The sequence below is a fragment of the Brassica napus genome, chromosome C3, assembly GCF_020379485.1.
Source record: "Brassica napus cultivar Da-Ae chromosome C3, Da-Ae, whole genome shotgun sequence".
Taxonomy (NCBI): Eukaryota; Viridiplantae; Streptophyta; class Magnoliopsida; order Brassicales; family Brassicaceae; genus Brassica; species Brassica napus.
Window position 1 is genome coordinate 26,251,336 of NC_063446.1, and position 19,639 is coordinate 26,270,974.

The following is a 19,639-nucleotide window of genomic DNA, read 5'->3' on the forward strand; positions in this document are numbered from 1 at the left end:
AACGGTCTGTCCCTCGATCCTAAGGAAACTAGAAGATGATGCAGCGGTCTACCACATATGAAATCGCTCGCCTCATCTACCGAGAAATGCTGGACACGATCATTTCCAAGAGACATACGAAGCATTTAGGCTCTCTTATGTCTCTTTGGATCACTTAATCATCTGTGTTTATTAATTACCTCTCTTTACTCTAGCTTGTTTTTAACTTTTTTACCATTCTAGAGTAGACATTAGATTACACATGCTGTAACTCTAACAATCATTAATATGATATTAACATTCTTAGCAAAGAAAACTGGTTAAACATTGTGTAGAGTAGGAGTGAGTTTTGATACGTTCTTGGCAAGAATAAAACCTTGCAAGTGAATTTTGATACGTTTTTTGGTAAGAATTAGAAAACGTTACACGTCTAAGGACTTCACTTTGATCAAGAATATGTGAGTTGTCTCTGTAAAATAATTATCATATAATAGTAAAATAGCATTCTTTATTGAAAATTCGTTTAAATTCTAAAGATATATTTGAAAGCAAGCACTTGTGATACTTTTCTCTAATAATCTTTTTAAATACCCATCATTGATTCAATCGACATTCCGTAGGAGGAACAGGATACCTAGGATGATCAGAACAATAATCGTACGTCATATACTTCGCTCTCACATTCTTGAATGCCGTAGTTTCATTTGCACTTAACCTACTATATTGGATCGTATTCCACCAGTAGGTTGTTGAACCACATACTTTCGCGTTGATGTTCAGACCATCCGCGTGACAACCAGAATCAGAAAACCTTTCAAAATTGGCTTTAAAAGGAGCACATGACCAATTAATTTTGGCCTTACCACCGTCTGTTGCCCATCCCTCGCCGTTCCACAGACTAACCACCAATGTCATCGGCTTTGATGGATAGCCTACGCCATATCTTTTGTTATTTTTGAATATTCGTATTGGAACATTGTCCACGTAAAACCTACCATATCGGGAGAAACAAAAATATATATTATGAAATCATCATGGTGCTCGTATTGCTAAATGTTTAAAACAAAATAAAACAATTTTTCCACTGTGTAGGATAACTGTTAAAACTTTAGCAATACTGTAGAACTGTTAAAACAAAGTCTAATATTAGCTAATTAATTTTCAATTTTTTTCGGTTCATGTTCTTGTTAGTAAGCTTTAGAAGAAAAGATGTCGTACTCTTTCGTGATTCAGTATATTGAAATTTAGTCGTATATGTATTCTTGTTTCTTCTATTTAGAATGGTTGGACACACATTCGATGATTGTGTGATAAAATTAAACAAATATAAATAGAACACATGGAAAGAGAAAAAACATACGCAATTTGATACGGATTCCAGAGAATCCCATAAGTGTGAAAATCTGTGGATGGATCGAACCAAAGAACAAACTTTTGTTCTCTATTTCCTTGACCATTGATAAAAACATTTGTTTGAATTTGTATCGGTTTTCCTTCTCTATCCCCAAGGAACTCGAAGTCTAGCTCGTCCTGGGTATCTCCCTTCGAAGTCAACTGAAACCAAATTAAAATACACAAAAGGTATAAAGAAAGATATTCACTAAGTTGAAAGTTCAAATTAATGTAATGAAGAAGCTAAAACGTGAACGTACATAAAAAGCTGTCACAACTCCAGCAGTATCTTTTGGAGGCAACTTGATTCTCATTTGAAAGAATCCTGATCCGAACTTGTGTTTAGACTCAAAAGCAGCACCTGTTTGTAATATAAATTTAGATATTAAATCATATTTTATATCACAATTACAATACTATATAGAATATCGACTGAAATCAATACATACGCACCACACATCCTTTTATCTTTTTACGACGACGTTATTGAAAAAGGAAACAGTAAAATTAATGAACCTGAAGTTTTGTCCATGGAGAGCTGGACTTCTCTCCCTTGGTCGAGTTTCAAGACATTTCCCCACGTAACAACATAGTTGTCATCGAACGGTCGACCTCCAGCAGGAACCCCCGCATCAACGGTACCGATCAAGAACAGTACTAAAACAAAATCTAAAACTGAAAACATATATTCTCTCTTATTCATTTTTAAAATTTTATGTTTTGAGTGTGTTTCTTACCGAGCATACATCTCCCCCTTTTATATATTCGGGGTTATATTGCAAGGGGTGGTTAATTATAAGCTTAAATTGGTAAAAAAATATTATTTTGGTTAACAAATCTTTATTTTGGTAAATTAATATTTTGGTGAACTGTATTTTTGATACTGTTACATTGTATAACTATCTGGCAAGACTGAATCGAATATTTGTTGATAAGTAGAAAATTCGAATATATAATGGGCCTTCATGAGCTGAGACAAAAAAACAAATATGGGCCTGCCTTCAAGGCCTGTGTCTAATCCACACGTGTTGATCGCCTGGTCTTCCTTCTTCTTCACACGGTGATTGAAGAACACCTATATCGTCAAATCTCCCAACGACACAACCGTTCGAATCAAAAATCGAAACTTAGTTCGTTTCTGCTGCTTGAATCTGAGAAACCCCAATCACTGGGCTTTAAATTCATCTCCATCATTGTTTTTCGTAGGTAACGCTTCTCTGTTAACGTGTCTGATTCACTTTTTTTTTGTTTCTTCTGTAATTCCCTTTTAAATTGATCTGATTATTTTCACCAATGGAGATGTAATTGTTGTCTGATTATGATCTTCTGTCTTAAATTGAATTATTTATTTAAGTTCTTCGGACACAGCTTTAGTGAATCTACTGGTTTTGTCTTTCAGCAATGCAGGCATGAAAGAAAAGAACTCCGCCACCACCGCCTCTACACTTGGAAGGATTCTAGCTACTTGTTCTAAGCAGGTTTGTTCCACAGCTCCATTAACCTTTGTCTTGTGGAATGTGTTCCTTGTTATTGAATTTTAAAAAGTGCACTTTGTTGTCACAAGGCCAAAGACTACGGGAGCTGCGTTGCGTCTATAGTCCACGAGATTGAAAAAGACTTGTGCTTAAAACAGTTTCTTGCGCTGAAGAGCTGTATGCAACATACGGTATAATATATTGCAATTTCATTTCAAAAGACTTGTCTTGATCATTAATTTGAAGACTAATCTGTTCTAGTATTGTTTTTTTTTCCTTACAGATCCGAGGAAAGGGTTGAATCTCTATATACTTCTTCTCTTTAGGGGCATTGATCAGCACTGATTAATCATGTACGCCAATTCTTTTTATTTTATTTTCATCTTGTGTAACGTTTATAAGTGATAAGTGACTCGGTCCAATCATAAAATGGATATTTTGGACTATAGTCTGGCTCCTTTTGAGTAATTTAGACAACTAAAAGGTTAAGATTATGTCTCCCAGGCCTTCAAGTTCACAGACAAGTGTCGGCTCTGGCGCCTTGTCACATGCGTATATACAGCATCCATCTCTACGTTGCAATGTTCCTGAATCCAGGGGGTTGTTCTACGATGATGCCAACAGATTGCTAATTTGTGTCACATCTAGTCAGGTCTTTTCATGGGAAACAGCTACCTTTAATCCTGATGTATCTCCTTCAGTTGATTCTATACCCGAAGGGCCTATCCTATCTGTCAGATTCTCTCTTGATAAAAAAGTGATAGCTGTGCAAAGATCTGACTGTGAGATCCAGTTTTTTCATCGAGAGACCAAGCAGACACTTACTCACAAGTGCAGGGCAGGATCAGAGAGCCTTCTCGGATTCTTCTGGAGTGACTCTCCATTATGTGATCTTGCAGTTGTTAAAACCAGGTGTGGGCTTGATTCAACTACATAGAACGATGTCGAATTTTTGAGATTGTTGGCAACGAATTTTAAAGACTAATTGGATGAAACTGAGAACTTTATATAGTAACTTGATTGTGTTAATAGTTATATATACTTTAACTAAAGAAAGTAGCATTTTCAGAATCATTTGTCTCTCTAATGAAAGTTCTTTTTTTTTTGCTCTCTTTCCTGTCTCAGTGGCATGGACTTGTTTGCTTGTGATTCTGCGATGAATCTACGTTTGGTGGAAACCAAGAAAGTGAATGTGAATTGGTACATCTACACACATGAATCTCGACTTGTTCTTCTTGCATCTGGGTTGCAGTGCAAGACAATTACTGGGTTTCAGGTATTACACAAAATTTATCATCAACTAAACTAAATTAAATTCATAGATATTGTCCAACACATGTGTACAAAACCCCATTAAAGAGTTATGATATTTTCTATGTGAAATTTAAAGACACTGATCCTTATGATGTATATGCTAGAGTTGTCAGTGAGATTTTATGATTGAGTTAACATTTATTTAACTTATTGAATATTATAGATATGTGCCTGATAGTTATTTTGATCTACTCTACAGCTTTCCACCGCAGGAGTTGTTCGTTTGCCGAAATTTGAGATGACCTTGGCTTCAACTGAATCCAACAGCAAACCTATTATCTCCGCTGGAGATGTCCACTTAGTCACTGTGTACGATTCTTCTATTTGTTTCTCTTGTTTTTATTCTTCTCCTAAACTTGCTCGTCATTCTCATTCATTACACGATGTTGTTGGAGATTAATCTTTACCATTCTCTTTCAGCTATGGCCGAATATATTGCGTACAAGTGGACATGGAAGCCATGCTTCTCCACACATACAGGTTCTACCGAGATGCAGTCGTTCAACAAGTAAGTTTGCTTTTCCTCAGTTACCAGTTTCTTGTTACTTTACTGATTTTTATTCTATTGGCTCTTGTTTACAGGGTTCTTTGCCAATCTACTCAAGCAAGTTGTCGGTGAGTGTCGTCGACAACTTATTGCTTGTCCACCAAATCGATGCAAAGGTTGTTATCATCTATGACTTATTCGTGGATTCTCGAGCTCCCGTCTCTGCTCCTCTTCCTTTGCTGTGGAGGGGTTACCAAGGCTCCGACACATCTCCTCAAGCTGCTAGCAAAGAAAACGAGAGCCCCGAATCATCTACAAGCAGTGAAAACATAGTCATGTATGAAGATGCTTGGACCTTTCTTGTTCCAGACCTTATCCTGGATCAGACTAACAAGGTTCTCTGGAGGGTGCATTTGGATCTTGAGGCAAGTTGGCTTGTGTTAATGTATCTACATAACAATTAATTTTTAGATAATTTCGAAATTGTTCAGTATTTAATATGATGTGTTGTTGCAGGCAATTTCCGCTAGCAGCTCAGACAGGACGTCTCTTCTAGAGTTCCTACAGCGAAGGAAGCTGGAAGCTAATAAGGTCCCACACTTTCCTTTGCTATGTGTTTTACAAAAGAGTTTAAACTAAAGCATGATGATGCGGTTGTTAGATAAAATTAATGAGTGCGTTTATATCAGGCCAAGCAACTGTGCTTGGGGATAGCAAGGGCTCTTATTCTAGAACGCAGACCAGCAACTCAGGTTACACAGGCGATAGATGTACTGGTCACAGCATATTCATACTCGGTTAAAGCTGGTATATACAAGGAACTAAAGAACGGAAAGACCACTGCAACTATTCCAACAAACGATGGTGCATCTCCTGGTAAAACCCTATTGAATCTAAAAAGTTGATTTAGGGATGAATGCATTGCAATCTCTTTAACACATCTTGTCCTCGTTTTCAATTTTTGATTTCTGAAGATAACGAAAGAGGTAGAGCATCTGGAAGCAGTCTTGATGAAGAAGAAGAAGAAGTTGAAATGAACCTACCATCAGGTCCTGCTGATGAGCAGCAGGAGTCTCAGCTCTCGTCACCAGCAATTTCACCTGATGAGCTCTACAAGTTTGTGTTTGCTTCTGTGGAGGAGATGATGGTTGAGGAATCTGACTACCTAGTTGCTATCATAACTGAGTTCCTTCGCAGGTAAGATTAACTATTCATTATGTTTGGAGTCATCAGCTCTGCGTTCTTACCTTTGATTCCTTTGTTGCAGTATTAGCGCAGAGAAACTCAAAGTGGATCTCAACATTTATGTGATGACCATCAGACTCTTAGCTCGCAGTAAACGATTTGCAGAACTGTCACTCTTCACCGCAAATAAGGTTTGTATTAGTTAACCTTCTTACTAAGAACACAAAACCTTCGTCCATGGTTTCTTGTTCACAAAGTTTAGGTTACATGATCTCACTGCAGATAATCGAACCATCAAAGGAAGTCGCGCTTCAGCTTCTGGAGAGCGGTGGCCAAGATCCACGGGTAAGGAAGCTTGGGCTTGATATGCTGAGACAGCTCTCGTTGCACCATGAGTACATCTCCTCACTTGTGCAAGATGGATACTATCTTGAAGCTCTGCGTTATGCTCAGAAGCGTAAGGTACAACACTTTCGTAACTACATGCGGTGGCTAGTTCTGTTTGATTTGGTTCGGTTTAGTACACACTTTCCCATTCGTTTTTCTGGATTAAAATATCAGTTTCACATTATAAATGAATAAATCTGATTGTATGAAATTTTAATTGATTTCTGGTTGCTTACATTAAATTCTGTTTCGGTTTAAGTTTATTTGGTCTGGTGCACATTGCAGGTGACGAGTGTGCGATCGTCACTGTTTCTGGAAGCAGCATTCGCGTCGAATGATATGCAGCATTTGGCTGCAATATTGAGGGTCTTGTCGGAACTGATTCCTGGATTCAAAGAAACTTCAGAGTATTACACATTCCATGGTCTTCTTAATGAGACCAGTTCGTCAGTTGCTGTCTGAGATAATAAAACCTCTTTGCCATGTTTTATGTTCAATAAACCTAAAATAATACTTGGTTGTTGTCTGGATCTTTTATAAGGAAACGATTTTATGGTTCATTAAAAATAAAATAACGATTAGTTTTCTTTTGAGCTATTAGAATCCTCAAAAGCCAATCTTCTTGTTTGGTTCCGGAAAGATTCTCTGTTTCTAAGGTTTCTGTAATTGCATGATTAACAAAATTAAACAGAATTAAAATATAATAGATGTGATATAATTTTGAAATTTATTAATTGGGGTTTTTACTCTGCAAGAAAATTTTAAAAGTTTGGTTTTGATACTCTAAATAAACATTGCAAGTTGATAAAACCATAACTCGATTATGCTATGATTAAACTATAACAATTTGTGTAAACAGTGTGTTTTTGGAATTCAGTTTAGTTTTTGAGGTTTTCATTTGCAAATATTTAAATAAGATTTGGCATTGAGTAAAACATTACTAAAAACGGGAAATGAAGGCTTAAATTTATAGACTAATAAATAAGTTACCCAAGGCTCGGTAACGTTTTGTGTATAGCAATTTAAATACTTTTGAGATTTTAAAAATAAGTGCACATTTCTATCAATTTTATATACATCATAAGACTAAAGAGGTTCTAAGATTTGTATATGAATATAGATGACTTCAGACGATGATAAAAATATTCTTACAGTTGTTGTCAAATAGTTTTGAATTCACAACTAATCCACAAAATCATCTTCGATGACTGATCATATGAACTTCAGTCATATTCAATTTGGGTAAAAAAATATAGGTTTTGAAAAGAATACCAAACTTTCCAAATAGCCAAGGCAAACACAATAAAATCACTTATGGTTTTTGAAAGTAAATAAAATTCGAAAATCAGTCAAGGGTATATGTAAACCCTTTGTTATTTCTTGGATAACAAACAGTAGAACACACGAAAGAGAGAAAACAACATAGGTAATGCTGATTCTGTAGTAGCTACTAGTAAGAATCAGATTCATGTAGAGACTTGAGAACACATTCTCCCGCAGCTAAGCATAACCCACACCAGTACTTGAAGTTTTGTATTCGAACATGAGACACATTATTTCGTCGTCTTCAGGGTCCTCAAATAAGTTTATGTCAACATTGTAGTTCAACTACAAAGGTAAAACACACAGAATAACAATAAGAATCATCAAAGAGACCAACAAAGTGGTGGTTTCAGGAAAAAGAAAATAACTAAACAGAAAATAGTGTTAATGAATAATTAGATAGTTACCAACATATGACATATCATCCTAGGGAAGAAACATAGTCCCAAGGCGCATAACTAATCATTAATCAAGAGTTGGATCATGCTTTTAATTAGATAAGGAGTTTTCGTAAGTTACGTTCAGCATCAGATAGATTGCGCATTGCTGGGACTTAGGACTCAAACTCTCATCTCATAAGACATTTTGATACTGTGCTGACTCGTTCTTGTGTAATGACACTGTTTTAGTATCCTGGTAAAGTTAATTTTTTTCTATGAAAAATGTAAGCTGGGAATGAAGATCTCAGGACATTCCTAAATCTGATCAAATTAGGGAACTCCAAAAGTCTACCAACTGTTGATGATGAATCATAGAAAAAATCACAGAAGTATACATCATTAGAACCTTATTGAGGTAAAAGACCCTTACACCCATACTCTATAGATATATGAATTATAAACAAATATTTAAATAAATAATAGAGTTTTTTTTTTTTAAAGAACTTTAAAAACAAAAGTAAACATCATAAGAATTGTTAAATTGACTTAAAAGTTTGCTGCTACAAAAAACCCTTATTCATTTAAATAATCATAAAAGACAGATTAAAAAACTACTAAAAGTGAAAAGAAGATTAAAAAAAATTTCAAAAAAAAAAATGTGATATAAAATAAAAGGAATGTGTACTTATTTTTGATATAAAAAAGGAATGTGTACAAATCATAGATTTTGTTAAGGTATTGATTCTATGTGTATAAACAGATGTCAATAGTATAAAAAAAACAGATGTCAAATGTCTTTTTAGAAACTCATGCATTGTATAGTTATCATACTATCTTTAAAAAAAAGAGTTAAGAGTTCCTTGTAAATAATTCAAGTGAAAAACTTTCAAGATTTTATGTTCTTGAGAAGTTTTGTGAGAGGTCAGATTTTCTAGAAGATACTTGTAAATTTTCTGATTTGGTAGGCTTGTAAGTTACCATTTAAAAAATTGTATGTGCATCAGCTGTCTTTAGCTCCTGCTTTTTTTTACCAACATCGTAGTTATAACTATTTATTGAACGTTCAGTAGGAAACTATCTAAATAAATTACCAAAATAAAATGTAAGAAAACTTACTGCTCCTAGAGAAGGAACTGGTGGGTGGAAAGGAAGCACAAAAGCGCCGGGTGAAACAGGAAATGTGATCAATTCACTGAGGTCGTATCGGAGGTTCATTATGGCAACGAGGCCATGTTTAACTTTCAAAATCACGATCCTCCAGTGATTACTTTATCTGTTCACACAAAATATGTCATCAAGAAAAATACTGGAAACTAAAACAAGAGTGACAATACAGAAATTAAAAAAATGATGAAAGTCCTCTTTCAAAACAAAAACAAAAAAGTGATGAAAGGAATTGATCAGGTACTTGTAGAACCGGTTATGTTAAAGCCTGCTTCGTTCGTCTCCACAGCAGTGACTTTGACTGGATAACTTTCACGACGACCTACAACAGTTAGTGATTAATGCAGTGAAGATTACAAATTTTTTTTTTTTTGGCACAAATGAAGATTACAAAATTTAAAACCAAAAAGTACGCACACTATATAGAGTCAAGATAGATAAAGATGAGTGATTGTGATAGACCAGATAGGCTTCGAATTCCAAAACAAACCAATTATTCTTATTGTTCGATAACCAAATTTTTATGGTAACTTATTTTCCGTGGACCAAGTCAAAATGTGATTGTTGAAAAGTTGTTTAACTCCTACAGATAACGTAACAAGACATAGAACAATGTTATAACGTTAGAAGACATAGAACAATGTTTATAGGAGCAAACCGCAGTCTCGGAAAGGGATGGCCAGCAAAGTAGGTAAGAAGACGAGTGATAGGATCAGAAGAAACATAGGATGAACGTGAGAGATCGCCATTGATAAACACTCAAAGATCTACAAACACGTACGTATGTATGCAGTACTTATTGTTTTGTAGTCTCTATATGCTCACATGCCTCATGTCCTGCCTGATATATTCATAGTCAATATACATAATATTTTATTGTATTAATTATTGTGTCGGTTCAAAGTATTTTCCATATATATATATATATATTAGTTTTACGTGTTTTACCAAAAGAAAAATATTAGTTTTACGTGAGAATTTTGAGATATGATCACATGAAATCTTATCTCATTTACGTAAATGATTTAGTTCACTATGACGTGAGAATCTTGAGATATGATAACGGTATACTCGCATACAATACAATCACCACATGTCCTGCCTGATATATTTGTAGTTAATAGATTATAATATTTTGCTACATTAATTGGTGTGTTTCAAAGTATTATCCATGTATATTAGTCTTACGTGAAAATCTTGAGATATGATAACGGTAATCTTGTCCTCTTCCAAGACTGGATCGGAAGTGAGTTCCTGTAAGACCTCGGTATCGGTGTTTTGTTGTATATCGTGAAGATCTGCGTATACATGCAGATTTATATTTTGATAATAGTTTATTTCTGCTTTTATTAAAGTGTTATTTATTATTATTGTAATTTAAAATTTATAGCAATGCTTAACTACTGGGAACCATAAGGAATTCAGTTACAAAAAAAACAATGCTTAACTATTTGATTAGAATCTCTGTAAAACTGAAATAGTTTAGAAATATAGCTTTTGTTAAATCTCTTTATCATTTTTTTTATCTCTGGCTTAAAAACAAACTTATACTAGGCTTTATTTTTTTTTTTAACAATTTTGCATTTTTAATTTTGGACACAAAAAATTTATCGATATTATTATTAATTTTTAAATTAAATATGAATTTGAATTTTTACATTTATTTTCTTTTAGTTGAAAACATTTTCTATTTACTTTCTTTTCTATTCCAAAATTAGCTGTTATATACATTATTCATTTTTACATTTATTTTCTTTTCTATTCTAAAATATCTGATATTTACCGGTGATGTTTACCGACAAAGAAGCCTAATTATAGGTTCACAATCTTATATATTAAAACAGAAGTCACAACCTTGATTCATGTGTGATTCTTTAAAAAATGGACTTAATGGACTTATTTCTAGAAAGTCATGTTACATTTATTCTCTAATCTTATCATTTAAATTTAGAACATATCAGAAATTTTTATTGGGCTATTAATAATTGGATTTAAACAATAGATGATATATTGGATTTATAGATAGTATAAATTAAATAGATATAATTTAATGTTGTAATACTATACCTCAATATGTTAAATATTTAAATATTTGTCGATGTTAACTTTTAAAATTATAAAGATTTTTTTTTAAATAACAAAAATCATATTATCTAACAAAGATTAATCTTTACTACCTTAAACCAATGAAAACAAATTTTAAACTATATAGTTTATTTTAAATTTTTAAAAATTAAACAAAATTAAATGTTTAATTATTTACTCGATAATATAAATCTATGAAGCAAAAAGTTTATTTTTTAAAAAAATTTCTAAATATGTGAAATGTTACAATATCTTTGAATATGACAATAAAATAATATTCTACTAATCTTTTTATATATATAGTTACAATTTTAATAATGAAATAATATCCGAAAATATATATATATATAGAAAAAGATACAAATACATGTGAAAGTTTGAAACAATCTATTCAATGAAAAATATACCGTAAACTTATTATGTTTTAAAAATAGATAGACACATATATATTATAATATATACCAATATTAGAATTGAAAACAAAATATTTATATAAAAATAAATGAAAAAATCTGCGCGATTGCACGGATCGAGATCTAGTAGCTAGTTAAAAATAAGCCCAAAGCGATGGACCAAGCCTCAATGGCTCTATCACTTGATAAACTGGAAGGAAAGCCCACGTACATTAGCCAAAAAAACCCAAACACAAAGGGCAAAACAAACGAAATGGGTTTTAAGCCCAACCCACGAAATCGACCGCTCCACCGATCGCAACTAAACCGAACCGCTTCACCTATCACCTATGGGTCTGAGGCCACCTCACCCATCTTTCCGCCTTGACTCTTTACAATGGAGAGCGACATCGAGACTATCCTGAAATCTCATCCAGAGCCACCGGAAAACACCACCCGATCTACGAAGTCACCATAGATTAAAATGCCTACGATCAATTCTCTATCGCCGACATACCAACATGCAGCACAATTTCAGATCGAGAGGCCGAGTAACGATTGAGACACAAATTCATAGATCGACAAAGAACAAAAAACTCAAGACCAAAGCCGGCGATAGCGATGCTTAGTAAGCCACCGCCTCCCGGAATCATAAGCCGGCGATAGCGATGCATAGAAAGCCTCCACCCCCGGAGTCATAAGCCGGCGAAGACAGAGCTATATTAGCCTCCATCTCTCGGATCCAAAGAACCGATCACATAAACACAAAAAAAGGGGAGAAACACAAATGAACCTTCTCCCACCCAAAAGATATCAAAACACGAAGAGGGGAAGAAAGAAAGAAACCGGACCGACGGTGGCTATGGGAGCCAACTCCGCCGGCCGGAAGCACAATACACGGTAGAGAAGTTCTAGAAAGAGGGCAGAGCGTTTAAGAGAGAGAAGTATCCAAGTTTTACTTTTCCTATAGCTATTTTTACTACTACAAGAAAAACCCTCAACATATTCAGAAAATCATATGACCAGATGATATAAGCAGAGAAAACATATAATCAAATAAAAGGCAGCATACAATGACAATGAAACCTTCCAAACTTGATTTAACCAAAACTAAATACTAAAAATCATACAATGACAATGAAACTAACATTGTGTTATCATAAACAAGATAAAAAAGTAGGTGAAGAAGTGACTCTAGCAAGAAAGAAGAGACTTGTTTTGCAAGTAAACTTCCCTAACTCCAGCAATAATAACTTAGGAGGAGATTCCTGGCCTACGTAGCTCCGCTTCCCCGTGTGCAAAGTGACATCTATCACCAAATGTACAGCTTCCTTTAGAGAATCTCTCTCACATCTTCGTCTTGAAGTTGCTCCCTGGATGCGGTTTCCCTTCAGAACCAATCCCACCACCACCAGGTGGTCTCCTAGCTGCCGAGTTAAGCCTCCCAATCAGATCCTCCTCTCCCTGAGAATCTCCCTCCACCACCACCAGATCCTTGCATGTTTCTTGAAACTTGAGGCATTGGTGGTGGCATGTTCAGCTGCGCTACAGCGTTGTATCCTCCAGGGACATAGTGCAAGAAGTGGCAGTTCTCTCGAAAAGGGCAGCCAGAAGTGCTGCAACAGAAGCGTAATAAAATACATCAGAGAGTTAATCTTAAGAACCAATCGTCTTAAGATAACACAGGAGAACAAACGGTTAATATACAGAGGAAGTATCAATTGCTAGACACAAGGAGGTAACATTTAGTTGCAGAGAAGATACAATTCTAATGAGAAAATTAATATTATGTTCTGCTTATTGATGTAGGACATGTTCACCAGTAATGTAAGAACCTTACCCGACCATATATGACCATGACACAACACACAAAATCACTAAATCGTTACCACCAAACAGAAAGCACCTTTCTCAACAACTGTCACAGCTCATAAAAAGACAAGTTTTTTATTTGATTTTCTACGCTGTAATCACCAAGCTGAGCTAAATGTTTTTTTTTTTGAAAAAAGGTTTTCAATTTAAATGCTAGAAAGATACAGAGATAAGGTTTTAGGGACCTTAAGAGTTCAAAGATAAAACAACATGCAACGGTTTTAAAGTCAAGAGAGACGCGAAAGCAACATAGTATGATGAAGGCAACACTTAACAAGATTTTGTTGTGAACTCAGTGATGAGGACCTCTTCCTCGGCCTCTTTTTCCTTTCCCTGTAACAGTAAACCATTCCATCTCCTTAAGCCTTTGAGATGGCTTTAATGGCCTACCGCCTCGTGACCTTAGTGTTGATTCATCATCTACAAACGGGTCACGAGGATGTGTAGGGGAAGTATCATGAGAGGCAAAAGTAAATGGTAATGGAGAATTTGAAAAGACAAGTTCCTTGGCTGGTGGGACACTCGATGGTTCACTGGCATCAGCACTATCCAATACCGCAAATAAGTTGTCATGAACAAATGGTACAGAAGACGGAGAGGAGTTAGAGTTATCAACCACAATATCAACATTCCCAACAAACTTCCCTGAAGGAGCCTCTGGAGTTGGTGGTACAGATTGTGTTGAGGAGTCAACAGGTTCTGCGACATCTAATTGTTTGCAGGTTTCGTCATTAGGAGAGACGGAGACATCTAATTGTTTGCAGGTTTCGTCATTAGGAGAGACGGAAACTACGGTAGGTGGTGGGAGTTCCTTTTCATCAGTAACAGCAGTAACATGAGTAACTTGAACAATTTCAGAAGGTGTACAAGACACATGAACCTTTTCAGTGAAAGAGCCTGTAGGAGTGTTTACAGCCACAACTGAAGCAGAGGGGACTGTGGTGACTTCTCTACTTGGTTCTTCTATTTCTGAGTTTTCATTTATAGGGAGGCCACTTCCTTCATGATCAAGAAGAATACAACCTTGAGAATCAAAAGATAAAGCATCTGTTTTTTCCTGAGATTCTAGTGGAGCTGATTTAGTAGCTTTGAGAGACTGATATGCAGCAGAAGAGTTTTCAGATACAGCGTTGATTGGAACCAGAGGGAGACCAAGGCATCTAGGTGCTTTGTGACCTAACTGCCCACACTTAGGGCACACAGAAGGCAGCCATGAGTATATAACAGAAACCATTGATACTGAACCACTTTCATCTTCGAGTGCTACTCTTTGAGGAAATGGTCTATCCAACTTAACTTCAACCAGAATTTTTGCCTCACCCATCAGTATAGGATCAAGCCAAGGCTTACTCGTGAGCATCGGTGCCCCTATACCGGAAGCTATCCAGCTTATACCTTTCTTGGAATAAAGCTGGTGGGGAATGTCTTTCAGAGTAAGCCAAACCGGGATTGTAGATATCTCAGGGACAGTGATAGTACCCTTAGGATCCCAAGTAGATACAAACATTATACAATCATCCACATGCCATATACCTCTCTGAACTACCCACTTACGAGTAAACTCATCCGGAATGTGAAACAAAAAAGCGTTGTTTCCTATCTCACGAGTGTAGATCCGGCATCTAGTTCCCCAGATTCTACTAACAACAGATTGAATTAAGCCAGAAGCAGGGGCAGAGCACCGATAGAATTGACCAATTACAAATTCCTTCTGGTTCTCTAATCCTTCTAGTAAGACATGGCGAGGAATACGTACCTTTGGCGTACCATCCTCGAGGAACTCAGGCGAGGTGACCTTATGCAGATTTCTCTTAGACTTCTCCATTTTTGAAGCCCAAGGATACTCAGGATCATTATCACAGATACCTAGTGGTACCTTGGCAGTTACACTCGAGGAGTAGCTATTATGCGGAGAAGGCCTTGAAGCGTTGATTGCCCTAGCAACAGGTTGACGACGCCGAGATGGAGCACAGTTGGCTGCCGAAAGCGAGGGCCACTGAGTTTCTCTGGACAAATCGGCTATCAGTTCCTTCGAGGTCTGCATGAGAACCGTAGCTGCAGAAGAAGGTTGAGTGATGGAGAGAGGCTTCGACCAAGCATTAGAAGTAGTGACCGTGGAGATTGGCTGGTCCGACTCCTTTGGGGAAGCTGAGAAGGAGCCACCAGAAATAGTGGCTAACAGAGGAGTCCCACTGGTTGGAAGAACCATATCGACACTGGGATCGACAGTAGCAACATCAACAGTAGCTGGGACTTTCGCTAGTGGATTTGAATCTGATTTGAGGGAATCCATGAGTAGAGTAGGGGAGAAACCTTCAGATGATGGCAGACTGGAGCCCCCTTACACGCGAGGTGGCCAGAGACGCCGGTAATGGCCTCCGATTAGATTCAATTTGGGGTTTCTAGCTGAGCTAAATGTTTCTAAAATTATAATCTAAATACGTTTTTTCCGTTCTTAGTGAACATGTTTCTAAAACTTCTTACCATGTTTTATGTTCAATAAACCTAAAATAATACTTGGTTGTTGTCTGGATCTTTATATGGAAACGATTTTCTGGTTCATTAAAAATACAATAACGAATAGTTTTCTTTTGAGCTATTAGAAACCTCAAGCCAGTCTTCTTGTTTGGTTCTGGTAAGATTCTCTGTTTCTAAGGTTTATATAATTGCATAAGTCTCAAAATTAATCAGAATTTAAAATATAATAGATGTGATATAATTTTGAAATTTAGTAATTGGGGGTCTTTACTCTGTAAGAAAAAATTTAGAAGTTTGGTTTTGATATCTCTAATTAAACATTGCAAATTGATAAAACCATAACTCGATTATGCTATGATTTAACCATAATAGATTTGTGTAAACAATGTGTTTGAATAAGATTTGGCATTGAATAAAACTTTAATACAAAATGGATGAGGAGTGACTCTAACGCTTGGGGAGAGGAGCTAGAGTTGCGAGCAGCTGCTCGTGTTTTGCGCTACACAATAAACTTGAAAATAGCGCAGAAAAAATCTAGCTCCTCAAAAGACATTCATCATATCAGGAGATAAAGGCTATGGAAAATCTATCAAGAAACTGGAAAATGCTTGTCACATCACCATACTAATATACGACAAAATGTCAAAGATAAAAACAACTCCTCAAATTTGAAAACAGGAGAGTTTGGAAATTCTTTAATGTTAATATTTTCATATAGAATGTTATATCACATTAAAATAATTAAACAAATGATATATCCCCATTTGTGAGGTTTGTAATTATGTAATGTTGATATTTTCATACAAAATGTTATAAATAATTGTTTCTAATTTTTTGTAGTTAGAAAAAGGAAATATTATGCATATTTAGTGCAGTTGATTAGTACTTTGCAATCATGAGAATTAGAAGATAAATGTACAACAATTGGTGTGTAATTGACTCACTTTTCTGAGTTAGCAGATAACATTAGTTTATGATCTTTTTAAATGCACTAATTTCTAATAGCTTGGTAATTTTTATGTTTAGATCGATAAATGACCTCTTGGTTATTTTCAAAATAGGTCTTCAAAGTTTTGATTGTTTTCATTTTCCAGCCAAACTTCTTAATTTGCAGAGATAACTTTGATTTCACCTCAAACTTTCAATTTTCCAATACAAACCCTGTTTTATGAAATTATGTATGCAAATGCAATATATATACCTAATATGCTAATCTACATGATCAAAATGAATTAAAACAAGACTTTAAAACTCATCAAAATCATAACATATCACTAAACACTTGACTGATCATAGTTTATTGAGTCTCCATACATCTATGAATCAATATTCTCTTTTGATAAAAAAGGTAAAATTTACATTCACAAATAATAGATTTCATTAGTTTTGTTATGAATTAAAGTATCTTCAAATACAAAATCCAGATTTCATTAGTTTTGTTATGAATTAAAGTATCTTCAAATGCAAAATCTAGATGGTGTCATCCACTCATGCGCAGTTTTCTTCTTTTTAACTCATGCACAAGCATGCGACAAAAATGTTGTCTCTAATATTAGGAATATGTTTACTATCAATCTATGTATATATACATATAAATATATAGTATTTTCGATGATTCTATAAAAAAATAACTAAAGATTTGTATATACATTTTTATGCAAGGGAGCATAATCCCATAATTTTAGATATAAATATATACATGTAGTATTTTCGATGATCTCATACGAGAGATTGTTAAAGAGGTGTATGGACATTTTTATGCCAGAGAACATAATCCTAGATTTTTCTAATAAATGACTATATTAAATCAGCATAATCAAAATGCTATTTGATAAATGAATATTTGTTCACCCAAATTACATGTAATTCTATGGTCTTAAGTTTATTTAGCTTTTCTCGTCTAATCTTAATTCATTTATATCAACTATTTTTTCTTAAATGAAAGGTAATGAACGTTTGTATCTTAGCTCATGATACAAACAAAATAAATGATATGGTGTAAATTCAAATATATCTAAGCAACATTAAAAAAAAAAAGGATTACCAAATCATGATCTAAGTTGAAAATTGGTGTTCATATTATGTTGCTTAGGGATATAAACCCTCAATGTGGATTGTGCAGTGGTACAAGTGTACTTGTAACACAATTTATCAAATCACATCAATAAAACAAGGTTTATAACTGTTGGAAAAAAAAGTTTTGTTGTCGAAAATGTATGTTTCTCTTTAAGATGATACTAAAGCAATTTCATATTGCTATTGCTTTTGCAATGACTATTAACAAAATTACTATGCAATGCCGTATCAAGACTAAGTCATAGACGGGATTGAAGATATTGATAATTAGTAAGAAAGAAAATCCAAAAAAGACAAGAGATGTAGTATACAGTGAAGTTTTCCAAAACAATTACACTATATAAATGTTTTCATGTTTTTGTTTTTAAAAGTGCACTAAAGAAATCTCTGATGCTGTTGCCAAGTAAAATTATATTTCAAAAGTGCACTAAAGTTTTGGTGACTCACCTATTGTTGATGCTGATTCTGAGAATTCCATGTGAAAGAATCCTCAGGGTGAAAGCAATGCAGTAGATGCTGCGGTGGAACTTAGTCAGAGAGAGTGTGACAAGGACTCGAACGTAGCTGACTTTTCAAGTCAAACTGAGATCCTGTTACCGGTGAAGACTTAACCATGACTGTTCTCAGTAGCAGCAATTGTGAAAGTGATGATAGATAGATAGGTTGGCGACCGAAGGAAAGGGTTTGTTGCCTACTTCTGAGACTATCAAACCGTTTAATATGAGCAGCAGATGTTCGGCTGTTGACAATATGGGGATGGTGAACCGCGATGTGGAAGCTGATGATGAGCTTAAATCATGCTCTTGTTCCTTTTGCCGAAAGGTTTTTGTCTGATTGATTGTAGTTGCTATTTGTTTCTCATTAACAATAGTTAACTTAGTCGTGGTCAGATCTGACCATAACCGAAACAACGGACCAGGATATCAAAGGTGGTAAGTCTTAAAGGTGACAAGGACTCGAACGTGGTCAGATCTTCACTACCAGGATATCAAAGGTGGTAAGTCTTCTCATTACACTCCAAAATTAGGAGTTGATTTATAATGGTAAATTCATGTTGAGTTGTGTTCGACTGCCAAAAAGAGGCTAGTAGCTTGATCCGAAGGAAAGACCAACAGATCTTTATGGATCTGAAAACTCCACTAATGTAGACTTTGATGTCATGGGTCAATGGACATCGATCTCTCTTTCTTAACATGGAGGGTATCTTGGCTCCTGAAAGCAGCCACCTTGTAAGTTCCTTTCTCCAGAGCTTCTGTTAGATTTTTTAGAACAAAACTTCACAAGTGTTCTCACTCTGAAATGGTTTGTTTCGGTTATGTGTATCTGAAGTCCGTTGTTTATTTTATTATATTCTGCAGCAGGATAGCTTCGTAACAATGAAAGAGTTGAGAGAAAATTGCAAGATTGATTTGGAGAGAGCGACGAAAACACCTCAACGGAACAACACTTGGCTACAGTTGTTGTTTCTTAACTTTGGAAGGCTACGTAACCTTTGAAAGCAACAACAGTACCTAAGTGTTGGCAGGCTATGTAACCTTTGAAAGCAACACTTTGATACATACATGACCAGATGATATGATATAGCCAGAGAAAACATGAATATAATAAAAATAAAGGCAGCATACAAACCCTAGCCACTGTGTGTTTCCA

General features: G+C 35.2%; 2 protein-coding genes and 1 pseudogene across 3 annotated transcripts; 2 read left to right on the forward strand and 1 right to left on the reverse strand.

Moving 5' to 3' along the window:
• Positions 1 to 339: 339 nt before the first annotated feature.
• LOC106400429 (xyloglucan endotransglucosylase/hydrolase protein 2-like) lies at positions 340 to 2,187 on the reverse strand. Its single transcript, XM_013840789.2, has 4 exons — positions 1,888 to 2,187; positions 1,632 to 1,732; positions 1,340 to 1,533; positions 340 to 970 (listed from the first exon to the last, which is right to left on the reverse strand). Exons 1-4 carry the CDS (start codon positions 2,072 to 2,074, stop codon positions 574 to 576), a joined length of 879 nt encoding a protein of 292 aa, XP_013696243.1. The 5' UTR covers positions 2,075 to 2,187; the 3' UTR covers positions 340 to 573.
• A 210-nt stretch (positions 2,188 to 2,397) lies between these two features.
• Positions 2,398 to 6,816, forward strand: LOC106401428 (regulator of MON1-CCZ1 complex). 2 transcript variants are annotated; one of them, XM_013841938.3, is made up of 15 exons: positions 2,398 to 2,577; positions 2,771 to 2,849; positions 2,936 to 3,037; positions 3,130 to 3,199; positions 3,351 to 3,758; positions 3,972 to 4,122; positions 4,360 to 4,469; positions 4,581 to 4,668; positions 4,743 to 5,072; positions 5,164 to 5,238; positions 5,337 to 5,523; positions 5,622 to 5,844; positions 5,915 to 6,023; positions 6,115 to 6,294; positions 6,505 to 6,816. In XM_013841938.3, coding segments are annotated over exons 4-15 (2,040 nt in total). In that variant the 5' UTR covers positions 2,398 to 2,577; positions 2,771 to 2,849; positions 2,936 to 3,037; positions 3,130 to 3,197; the 3' UTR covers positions 6,682 to 6,816. The 2 variants fall into 2 exon arrangements, with proteins under 2 accessions (XP_013697392.1, XP_013697393.1); XM_013841939.3 differs by having other exon boundaries at positions 2,429 to 2,573.
• A 9,531-nt stretch (positions 6,817 to 16,347) lies between these two features.
• On the forward strand, positions 16,348 to 19,519 carry LOC111203675 (annotated as a pseudogene).
• Positions 19,520 to 19,639: the final 120 nt, after the last annotated feature.